General features: G+C 38.7%; 1 protein-coding gene across 6 annotated transcripts in view; it reads left to right on the plus strand.

Annotated features, from left to right (window-relative positions):
• Positions 1-7,845, plus strand: part of trim3b (tripartite motif containing 3b) — a 33,280-nt gene extending 25,435 nt beyond the window's left edge. For 4 of the 6 annotated variants that reach the window (XM_085289170.1, XM_085289167.1, XM_085289171.1 and 1 more), the window contains 11 exons: positions 131-232; positions 419-517; positions 1,026-1,178; positions 1,542-1,920; positions 2,428-2,531; positions 2,643-2,810; positions 2,971-3,139; positions 3,888-3,929; positions 4,631-4,701; positions 4,811-4,951; positions 5,054-7,845. In XM_085289170.1, the coding sequence (XP_085145296.1) occupies positions 131-232; positions 419-517; positions 1,026-1,178; positions 1,542-1,920; positions 2,428-2,531; positions 2,643-2,810; positions 2,971-3,139; positions 3,888-3,929; positions 4,631-4,701; positions 4,811-4,951; positions 5,054-5,206 (1,581 nt within the window). In that variant the 3' untranslated portion in view covers positions 5,207-7,845. The other 2 variants (XM_085289172.1, XM_085289173.1) reach the window with 2 other exon arrangements.
• The last annotated feature ends 4,803 nt before the right edge of the window (positions 7,846-12,648 follow it).

Below are 12,648 nucleotides of genomic sequence, written 5' to 3' on the forward strand. Positions count from 1 at the left end.
CATTTAATTCCTAATTTTCCTCTTTTTTAATGTATTCAGCTGCTTTTTCTCATCTTCAGTATTGTTTTAACATGCTCTACTGACCCTCCTGTGTCTGTTTTCTCTTATTCCTTCTCATTCTTGAGCACAGGTCCTGCAGGCCCAGCTTTCAGCTCTCCTCCAGGGGAAGGAACATATTCAGAGCAGTTGCAGTTTCACAGAGCAAGCTCTCAGCCATGGTAGTGCTACTGAGGTGGGCAGGCAAATTTTTATATACCAGCAACCTGTCAAACAGGATTATAGGATTTGACTCTCAAGTTTCATGCAGCAATGTAGCAGAATGTCTGTTCTGCAGTAGTTATATTGTTCTGTATTAAAAGGTACAGATGGGGGGGAAGGACTTTAAATAAAATACAGTATGCATCTCCTGTAAGAATAGGTGCTGCTGGTTCAGAAGCAAATGAGTGAGCGAGTAAACGCGCTGGCCAGACATGACTTCCCAGAGAAACCTCATCAGAATGCACACCTGGACTGCCAGGTAACGACTGCTGTCTGTTGTGACCTCTGTTTTTATTGTGGTGGTTTGACTGATTCTCCTACATTGTCGCATCGCAGGTCTGCGTGAGTCCTGTCGAAACTTTTTATTTTTCACGTGACTGTAATTTGACTACATGTATAACAAGCAGTACTTAGAAAGGACAAATCTCCACCAAGGCAGCTCAATCTGTGGGCAGTGTTTACTTTTATAGGATTTTTTTTATATATTCAGTTTGTTTTCTTTTTTTAAATGTAATGAAAGAAGCTTGTAGTGCAGCAAAAGTAATATTTACAATTCCCATATACCAGCAGATTGAACAGCAGGCATGCAATGCTACAAAAACATTACCTCCTCGGTGTGGGTAATAAAACAAATGTATAAACCCAGTCGTAAAGTACCATTAGCTTGTTAGTAGTTACCAGCTGCAGACACAGAAAGACTTAATAATAAAAAATAATAATAAAAAGTATTAAGAAACTCAAAAATTCAAATGTGCTGTGTGTTCAAGGTGGAGACCGAGGGCCTGCGGCGCTCCATCCAGAACCTGGGTGTTCTCCTCACCACAGCAGCTGTGGCTCACACTTCCGTGGCCACAGGAGAGGGCCTCCGCCATGCAGCAACTGGGCAACACCAAACTATTACTGTGACAACAAAAGACAAAGTACTGTCTCTGAATTATGTTGCTTTACTATCGTAATATTGTTCTGCTATATGTGTAAATTAAGCCATTTACTTTTTGCTTTGGCTCTAATGGGTTTACTGACATTTATTTGCTTTTCTTGTGTGTGGCTATTTCAATTTAGCTTTTCATTTTAATTCATAGCATTTATCAGAGTTCGTTTCCAAAAGTTATTTCACGGTGGCTACTCTGGTCACCGAGGCAATTTTCAGGGATTATTTTTATGAAAAGAAATCTATTATAAGCTTCTCATGCATGTGTGGAAAGTGCTTCTTTAGTGGCTGCCGTGTGAATATTGAAGATTTTGTGTTGTTCGGAAATTGACTCAGTGAACCCTATCTGCAGGATGGGGAGCTGGTGCGGACAGGAAACGCAGTTTTAAAAGCAGAGATAACGTCCGCTGATGGGAGCCGGGCTGCAGAGACGGAGATAACGGACAATAAGAATGGAACATACGAGGTGGGCTACACGTTACGCTCTGAGGGAGAGTACTCGTTTTCTTTGCTGCTGTACGGACAGCCGGTACGTGGCAGCCCTTTCCGACTGCGAGCAGTTAAGCCGTCAGATGTTCCGCAATCTCCAGACGATGTGAAGCGGAGGGTGAAGTCCCCCAGTGGCACGGCTGGCCACATACGGCAGAAGGCAGTGCGACGGCCTTCCAGTATGTACAGCACGACTAAGAAAAAGGAGAACCCCATTGAAGATGAGCTCATCTACAGAATGGGTAAGAGAGACACGGAAAAGCAAATTATGTCCTACACAAGTTACATTATCTTTGTTACAAATCAAGAATACTTATGTCATCATTTATTAGCTTCTAAGCCACAAGACAGGCTTTTAAATTGACACTCTCCGCTCCAGGCAGTTGCAATTTCCAGTTCATGCCAATAGACTACACAATAAAACTTTGATCTGGCTTGATTGTTTTATAGATTTTTTTTTATAGACAATTTGGCTTTGGCTGAGATAAAAAAAAATGTCACTGGCATTCAAAGGTTTTGCAACTTCTTCATATTATTTAATTCAAGCAAGTTTCTGTAATTTACTTTTGAACTCTTTTGCCGCTTTAAACAAACTTTCCCAAGCCTGGGAGACAGGAAATGAATCCAACAAAACGTATGTCATAGTTTGGTAAACGATCGGCATGAGTGCACAGTGTATAAGACTGGAGACTAATGTGAAAATGGTAAATGACACATTTCTTGAGTATTTGCCTTTTTTTTTCTGTCAGGTTCTCGGGGTAGAGAGAAAGGCGAGTTCACAAATCTCCAGGGGATCTCAGCCTCTAGTAATGGCAGAGTGGTGGTGGCTGACAGCAACAACCAGTGCATACAGGTGAGGTAGTGTAGCCACGTGTTTCACAGTGATTGCACAGAAGTGGATATTCAGACGAGTGTACTCTGCCGTACACTCTAAAACTGTTTGCTTTGATGGACCCAATTGCAGGTTTTCTCCAATGATGGCCAATTCAAAATGCGCTTTGGGGTCAGAGGTCGGTCTCCAGGGCAGCTGCAAAGACCAACGGGTGTCACTGTTGACATGAACGGTGACATTGTGGTGGCCGACTATGACAATCGGTGGGTCAGCATCTTCTCTCCTGATGGGAAGTTTAAGGTAAGATCTCTGTGCAGGCTGAACAGCACTAAATGCCTCATTTAAGGGTTGTTCATATGTGAAATCTATTAAAAAATAGTCTTTTGGTGTTTTTCTGCCTCACCATTTACCTTCAGCTTGAAAAAGTACTAAACTACTTTTTTGTCTCTCTGCATCACAGAATAAGATCGGTGCAGGACGGCTCATGGGTCCCAAGGGTGTGGCTGTGGATAAGAACGGACACATCATCACTGTGGACAACAAGGCTTGCTGCGTCTTCATCTTTCAATCCAATGGGAAACTTGTGACCAAGTTTGGAGGCAGAGGGACTTCTGACAGACAGTTTGCAGGTGAGAAGGAGGCAGCCACTGCCGGGGAGGAGACAAGCAAACATCTGTTATGAAATTTTGAATATTTGGCAAAATAATTAAAGTGAGTTAAAATATACTGAAAGAAATAAAAACACACTTCCATTATTTAGGATAACATTTTTTATACTTCTTTAAAGGAAAATAGCAAAGGTAAATATCTGACTGCACAACAGTGAAATGCATAAAAATCAAAGGTTAATTTATTAAAATAATTAATCATTAAGGGAAATATGGTTGGTATAAACTCAATGTGTAACATTCAAGTAAATTTCATTTGACCATATTCCATTAAATGTAATGTTGTACACTGTAGTTACATGGAAAATGTACATGTAATCAGATTACTTCATTTTATGCATAAATATTTTTTGAGTGTAAGTAACAGGATTGTTTTAGTAGACAGTAAATCAGGATTTTGAAAGTGTTTGCAATGTGTTTTTTATCATTGTTTAGTATTAGCAACTAAAAACCCTCATTGTGAGCACCATTACTAATGTAGGCGCAGTTTAAAGCGTCAGCTCTGGGCAGCAAACAGCATGAAGAATATTAAAGACAACACTGGCTGTGTGCCCGTAACTCCCACGGTATTACTGCATTAGCCGGGCAGCAGCACCCCCCTGCACCTCCCTGAGCTTTTTCTTCTTTGGATGTCTTTATCTCTGACTAGCTATTTTTTTTCCTTCCTTTCTTTCTTTCTTTCTGTTCTTCCTTCTGTTTTCCAACTCAGAAAAACTTGGCCCAAACATAAATAAATCTGGCTCAGTTTTCAGTAAGTACTAAGTGTGGCCTTGCTGCAACCTTAATCCCACAGTGCAGTGCCCTCTGTCTAACCCAAATCCGTGATCATGTGTCTGACCTCCTGAGATCTCTGATTGTTTAAAAAAAAAACCTGCAGGATGAAGCTGTGCCTGTGCAGCAATGATCAGAGATGAGATTACATGCCATTGTAATAATTACATGAATCATAATTATTCTTTTTTAAGATAAGTTTGTTGTGTGTATTGTGCTTTGGGTGAAAAACGGCTATGAAAAGAGAGATCGGTGTGAATGAATTTTACTGTTTCCAATAACTCATTCTGTGGTATTTTAATATAATCAGTTTCGAGGTCTGCTTTTAATGATAAGTTAACTGGACGAGTAACCCAACCATCAGTGTAAGCACTGACAGTATGACTAAGACAATATAAATATTCTGTGATTGGGCAGTGCATGCATAACAATGATTTAGGCCTTGAGCCTCTCCATATAATTTAACTTTCAGTATTGACTTGAAATGTTGCATGAAAAGAAGCACAACATACTACTCGCATCCAATCAGAAGGGTTTCCTATTTTATAATTGCAGCTTTAGACAAACTATAGATGAAAACTACATTTAGTCAGCCTACTAACAGTGAAGCCAATGCATAAACAACAGGAAACAGTCTCTGCTTTAACTACCAACATAACCTGCTTCTGTCTCCTCATCCAGGCCCGCATTTTGTTGCCGTGAACAACAAGAATGAAATTATCGTGACCGATTTTCACAATCACTCTGTGAAGGTAAGAAAAAAAGACGACCTATGTCTGAGTTTGCCACCTTAGCTGTGATTTTAAAGGGAGGCCGTGCACATGAAGATGCTGACCGAACTTTTCTGGCTTTTTGCCTCAGGTGTACAGCGCTGATGGGGAGTTCCTGTTCAAGTTCGGCTCTCATGGCGAAGGGAACGGCCAATTCAACGCTCCCACTGGCGTGGCTGTGGATGCCAATGGAAACATCATTGTAGCTGACTGGGGTAACAGCAGAATACAGGTGAGGCAGCTTGCAGTTTACGTGTAGATGTAATTTTAACGCCGTTGCTGTGTTTTGTTGTGACAGAATTGCTGAAAATTCTGACCTTTTTTTCTGCATCAGGTGTTTGACAGCACAGGGTCCTTCTTATCCTACATTAACACTTCGGCAGACCCGCTGTACGGCCCCCAGGGCCTAGCGCTCACCTCAGATGGACACGTGGCTGTTGCAGACTCTGGCAATCATTGCTTTAAAGTTTACAGATATCTGCAGTAGACTGAGGGGAAGATGTCGCCGCCACCACCAACTCCTGCTTTAAAAAGCAATGTCACATATTTCTTGCAGAGAAAAAGTTGCAACATGCCTGCACACTTCCCAGAGGCTCCATGTCCACAAATTAATTTCCTGTTCATTTTGTCTGTAAATACTTCAAGGATTTAATGTCCAGAAATGATATTAAGAACGAACTTCCAAAACATGCAATTTTAATGTTTTCAAAGACAAAATTGGCTAGATCTCACAAAAACTACTGACTACTGCAAGAACAGAAACCATAATTACTGAAACGGCAGTGAGTTCTTGGATTACTTCTATTTTTAAAAACAATCAAGCAGGTAAACATATCTCATATAGAGACTTTCAAATACTTGCGTTTTTTTTTTTTTAAAGAATGTGAGACAGCCTCTGCTCAACTATACACCTGCAAAGTTAGATGACTACATCTTGTACAGTCGCGTTGCTGTTACATGGCTAAATAGGTCCATAGACAGACATGCATATATCAAAAACACCTAAACAATCAATTAGGCATGTCTATATTTTGTCATTCTTGGTTTGTCTAACTTTAACTTTCCATAAAGCTGAGCTATAATGCTTCTCTCCACCTCATGTTTTTATTCTCGGACTCTACTAGAGTAGCTTTGCATGATTCTGTCTGAAACAAGCTGTTTTAGTTTGAGGTTTGAGATGGGCTTTATCAGCAGATGGGCAGTGTTGCGCTTCTCACAGAGCTGCGTGCCTGAAAATCAATAATTCAATTTTGGTACCTAAAAATTTCAGCTTAATAACTTGAAATGTCAAGTTATTGAGGGAAACAGAGTGCTTTAGGCAGCTAGAAGCCTGAGCTATTAGCGCATGGGAATTATTTGCACAAACACTTGGCTAAATTTGTGATTAGTATCAATGTCACAGTAAAAAAAAAGTTTGTGTGTGTGTGTGTGTATGAATGACATAGATTAGGTATAAGCATAATAGTTTACTCTGATTGGCTTAGAGCCTAAAACTAACCAACTATCGACAGGAAAAAATGAACAGGAAATTAACCCCTGGCTCAAAGGCCTTTTAGCTCTATTCCCCAAGTGTATCTTCACAGCCTGTCAGTCTTAAATTGTTTTGGCAATGCAGATGGGCAACACTCAGTATCCAGCAAACAAGGCAACGCAATGAAGATTCCCTGTTTCCTGAAAGGAACATGATGCTTTATGAGTAAAAAAAATGCTCAGGTCTTTCCTTGAACAACGTTGCATGTTCGTGTGCTCTGAAAATGATCTTCTTGTCACTGCCTTACAATATTCATCAGCGAACTCTGCAGAAACTTCAGGAATGTGTTGTTTTAAAAGGAACTGCTTATCATTCTCATTCTGCACCTTATCAGTCTGACATGATCACTGCACAATTAAAATTATTCTTATCATTGTTTTTTTTTTTTTTATTTCTATTTAGCCATAAGATGAGTTTACGTATATGCAAGTTGTTTCATTTTGGGATCCAAAGACAAGCATCAAAAAGCACAGTAGTTAAAAAAAAAAGGCTAAATATCTGAACCAGCTCCCCTTCACCCTAAAGTCGGAGCCCTACTAGCAAAACAAAATAATAGTAACTAGTCCTTGCACTTTCGTATATTCATACCTACAATTCACTGTAGTTGTGCATATGCACATTTACACGTATGTATATATTTATACATATATATATGGATTTGGTGTCTATATAGCCTACATATTCCAGCACTTAAACAGAAACAAGGTCACGCCAAGTAGTTAACTGAATGAATGAAACATCAGTGGAACAAAGTTGTAATAAGTACATATTATTTGCTGTATTCTTTTTTTTTCCTTTTTGCAAAAGAATTTATTTATTTACAAATTTCTTTTCTACATAATTTGTTTGACAAATTATTTTTCTAATTGGTCGGTTTGAACCTTCTCCTCCTCTTTGCCAAACTTAGCTATACCATTGTAACTTGTAGCACTCAAAGCTGTTTTCTGTTTTTGACTCTTCCCGGTCAAACAGTGACGTTTCCTTCTGCCAAAACCTATTGTTGTAAGTTGCTGTTGAACATTGCACAGAATACAAATAATGAGAGTTATATAGTTTGCAAGAGTAATATATGCCTCTATGTATAGTTCATTTTGACATAATCAGAACGTGTACTGTATATTACAATCATATTCCTGTTGTAGCTGACAAGCACTTTTATCGTGGATTTTCCAGGATTTGTATTCATTTGCTCTGTAGTTCAATGTTTAGAGGTTTTTGTTTTTTTGTGCGTGTGGCTCTTACAAAAACACCAGCTAATATGCAGTGACACAAAATCATCTCTCACCTGTGTTTTAGAAATACTGTCTGTCCCCCAGTACTGACTCATTCTGATTTTCCATCTGCATTTCCTATTTATTGGAAAACTGACAGATTGAGCTAAACTTCCCTTCTCACTAGACTGTATTTATTCTTTTTGTTGTTGCTTTTAACTGTCAAAAGACATGTGGGGGGAAAACTGAAGCACACAGTATTAATAAAATGACATCAACTTTTGTGTATACAACTGTGTACTACAAGAGGCCATTTACAAGTAATCAGTCCGTTCATGTATCACGGGGAAGGTATGATTGTAAATTAAAGAATGACTAAACTACTGCAAATTGCCTGCTTTGTATAACTAAACTTTAGTTTATGTATTATACAGTAGACTCATTTTTACAGTGAATTTTCAGTTGTTTTCCTTTGTTTCTTGGCCAGATTAGATATCAGCATCTCTCTTCATGCCTACTATGCCAGTTGTTTTTTTTTTCCTGATGTCCTCTTTTTCTATTGTTCTATTGTCAAATAAGATACAATGTCACTTGCCTGCTTCTTGGCTTCTACTGGCTTGGCATTTGCAATAATGTTAAAAGAACTCGACATCACTGGGACTTAAGACATGAGAATCATATTCTCACGGCTTTTTTTTGCACAGAAAAATGTTACTTAATACTTTATAAAACACATTTACAATACACTGACACGAAGCCTCTCAAGAGACCTTTGTATAAATCAAATGAGTCATAACAGCCCGGCCTTTCCAGTTTCTTGCAAGACACCCCAGCAGCCAATAACTTTTAAGCATTTGATGAATCAGTCTCTGCTGGTGTATAACAAGTGTTTGCTACACACCAGGCATTCAGTGGTGCAGTGTATAAATAGATTCTTAAATATAAGGTTAGATTAAAACTATCTCCTGGTAAAGCTATTTAAAAAAGATTGGCTAGAGTGAATAAATATTAACCTCTAACCTTTAAAATAAATAAATAAAGAAAATAATAATCATAATAATATCAGCTTAATCTGAATAAAACCCTGCCAGAAGAAAACTTTAATCAGCAATGGTTCTCTGAAGTATTACTTCAAGTATGCATGTGATTGTCAACCTAAACACATTTGTATGGCCGTCATGAAACCCAAATTATTTTAAGTCAAGAACAAGTAAGAGTCATCATCAAAGAAAGGAGGACACAATAAGAACAGCCTTCTCACCTCTTCCTTAAATGTTCTTGCAGAATGAAATTAGCAATACCACACCCAATTTCAAGATTAGGGAACGGAAGGATGAAAATGGCAAGCAGCCTGTTTTGTTAGTAGAATGAACCAAAGCTATTAGCATTTTTATCAGCTGGATGTAATAACTCAGCGTAAATGAAAGCTGATGAAAACGATACAGTCATGGTAAACAAAAATGACCTTTAAATTTAAAAAGTGTAAGTCTTAAAAGTAAAACCTCAGATAAACTACAAAATGGCCTTCCACCCAACCGCAGGAACAGCATGGGGAAAACACAAGTACACACTTAATGCTTTCATAGGAATTAAGGGGTCATACAAAAGTTTTAAAAGTCTGGAGAGTCTGTTAGGTCATTTCCACTGCGGTAAAGTGAGCCGTCATTTGTGAGCCGCGGTCAAGCCAGCCGCCTCCTATCCGCCGCATAAATTTCCTTGCGCTTTTACACCAGTCTTTACGGTAGCGCCTTTTCGCTTTATATCCTGATTGAAAGCCTAGACTCGCGCACACACGCACGCGCGTGAACAGTCACACGCACGCGCGCACACAAATTACAATGGAACAGCTCAATACAGCCATCGTGACAGTCTGGTTGCATATTCAAAAATTCATTAAAAATCATTCTTAAAAGTTGATGCCAAGCTTTCAACACAATCCTCTTCTCGGACACCTACTTTACCTCTGGGCCAGTTTTTACCCAGATTTACTGTAATATTAGCCTACTCAGAAATCACAGTAAACTCATATTCAGTGCAATACAGTCAATGCACTACAATTATGTTTATTTCAAAAATTCATTAAAAGTCATCCTGAATAGTTGAGGTCCAACTTTCAACACATCCCTCCTCTGGGACACCTACTGTACCTGTGTGCCAATTTTCATCCAGATTTACTGTAGAATTCCTCAGAAATTAAAGGAAACTTATATTCAATTCAATACAGTCAATACAATAGAATTATGTCAATTTTCAGAAATTCATTAAAAATCATCCTGAGTAGTTGATGTCCAACTTTCAACACATCCCCCCTCTGGGACACCTACTGTACCTGTGTGCCAAGTTTCATCCAGATTTACTGTAGAATTCCTCAGAAATTAATGGAAACATTTATTCAATCTAATACAGCCAATACACTACAATTGTGTCAATTTTCAAAAATTCATTAAAAATCATCCTGAGTAGTTGATGTACAACTTTCAACACATCCCTCCTCTAGGACACCTACTGTACCTGTGTGCCAAGTTTCATCCAGATTTACTGTAGATTTCCTCAGAAATTAAAGGGTACTTGTATCCAATGCAGTCAGCCAATACAATTTAATTATGTCAATTTTCAAAAATTCATGAAAAATCATCCTGAGTAGTTGATGTCCAACTTTCAACACATCCCCCCTCTGGGACACCTACTGTACCTGTGTGCCAAGTTTCATCCAGATTTACTGTAGAATTCCTCAGAAATTAATGGAAACATTTATTCAATCTAATACAGTCAGTACAATAGAATTATGTCAATTTTCAAAAATTCATTAAAAGTCATCCTGAGTAGTTGATGTCCAACTTTCAACACATCCCTCCTCTAGGACACCTACTGTACCTGTGTGCCAAGTTTCATCCAGATTTACTGTAGAATTCCTCAGAAATTAATGGAAATATTTATTCAATCTAATACAGCCAATGCACTACAAATGTGTCAATTTTCAAAAATTCATTAAAAATCATCCTGAGTAGTTGATGTCCAACTTTCAACACATCCCTTCTCTGGGACACCTACTGTACCTGTGTGCCAAGTTTCATCCAGATTTACTGTAGAATTCCTCAGAAATTAAAGGAAACTTATATTCAATTCAATACAGTCAATACAATAGAATTATGTCAATTTTCAAAAATTCATTAAAAATCATCCTGAGTAGTTGATGTCCAACTTTCAACACATCCCTTCTCTAGGACACCTACTGTACCTGTGTGCCAAGTTTCAGCCAGATTTACTGTAGAATTCCTCAGAAATTAAAGGGTACTTGTATCCAATGCAGTCAGCCAATGCAATTTAATTATGTCAATTTTCAAAAATTCCTTAAAAATCATCCTGAGTAGTTGATGTCCAACTTTCAACAGATTCCTTCTCTGGGACACCTACTGTACCTGTGTGCCAGGTTTCATCCAGATTTACTGTAGAATTCCTCAGAAATTAATGGAAACATTTATTCAATCTAATACAGCCAATGCACTACAATTGTGTCAATTTTCAAAAATTCCTTAAAAATCATCCTGAGTAGTTGATGTCCAACTTTCAACACATCCCTCCTCTGGGACACCTACTGTACCTGTGTGCCAAGTTTCATCCAGATTTACTGTAGAATTCCTCAGAAATTAAAGGAAACTTATATTCAATTCAATACAGTCAATACAATAGAATTATGTCAATTTTCAAAAATTCATTAAAAATCATCCTGAGTAGTTGATGTCCAACTTTCAACACATTCCTCCTCAGGGACACCTACTGTACCTGTGTGCCAGGTTTCATCCAGATTCACTGTAAAATTCCTCAGAAATTAAAGGACATTTATATGCAATTCAATACAGCCAATACACTACAATTATGGAAATTTCAAAAATTCATTAAAAATCATCCATAATAGTTGAGGTCCAACTTTCAACACTTTCTTACTCTGGGCGTCCTACTGTACCTGTGGGCCAAGTTACATCTCAATTCACTGTAATCTTTATCAAAAATTGAAAGAACAATTATATGTCAATGCTGGATGTGTGTCCTTTCAAAGTGACACTAAATAACAGAACTCAGGCACATCAGGGAATAATCCAAAAGGCGGATTTATTAAACAAAAACAACATACAAAATATCTCTAACCCATACTACATAACCTAAAAAGAAACAAAGGGACACTTAGAAGCACAAGGAAACAATACTGAAAGGGCAAGAGACACAGTCCAAACATAATCCACAACTAAAATGCCAAAAGAACAAGTCATCCCACATAGCAGACGGGTCTTGCCTGGATCTGGTGTCAAGCCGGCACTGCTGGCTGACTTCTGGCATGGTAAGATGGCACTGTTTATGTGATGGCATGCCACATTTGGCCTGATTGGGTGAATGTGACATGTTGTATAGAGCACTTTGAGTAATATGGGTGAGTAAAAAAGTGCTGTATAAGAATCAGTCCATTCACTGTCTGAACAGAGTTTCGTCATGTTACTTTTGCACTATTATGTTCCAGCACATGTTGTTATTACATGGCTTACATGGCTAAGGTACACATTAGGCTGACATCTGGGGCCAGAGCTGAAACTGTTCTGGGCCAGCACAGGGCCAGCAGTGTGTCTGCAACTGGCCTTGTGCTGGCTCATCAGAATCAGAATCAGAATCAGAATCAGAATGGGGTTTATTGCCAAATGTTGAGCAGGTTTACAACATTAGGAAATTGCTGCGGTGCTTCAGTGCAAACATGGTGTCATAAATAACACTTAAATAGACATGGAAAAAATAAAAGTAGGGATAAGAATTAAAAGTGCTACGTGGAAAGATATGTGCATGCGATATACATGAGATATATACATGAGAGTAAGAATTAAGAGTGCTACGTTGAAAGATATATACATGAGTGCAGGTGGTGATCAGTGCCAAACATGGAATGATACAGTGAACACAGCGTAGGGTCATGTGTTAGTGGCGGGGACAGTCATATGGTTATTGTTCATGTGTCCAACAGCAGAGGGGGAGAAACTGTTCTTATGGCGAGAGGTTCTGGTGCGAATGGACCGGAGCCTCCTGCCTGAGGGGAGCAGGTCAAACAGACTGTGTCCAGGGTGAGAAGGGTCAGCTGAGATCCGAGCTGCACGCCGCAATGTCCTGGAGGTGTACAGGTCCTGCAAAGATGGGAGTCTGCAGCCA

This window comes from Mchenga conophoros, linkage group LG10 (genome assembly GCF_057382185.1).
Source record: "Mchenga conophoros isolate Kocher_MC1m ecotype Shallow Benthic linkage group LG10, M_conophoros_male_GT1.1, whole genome shotgun sequence".
Lineage (NCBI taxonomy): Eukaryota > Metazoa > Chordata > Actinopteri > Cichliformes > Cichlidae > Mchenga > Mchenga conophoros.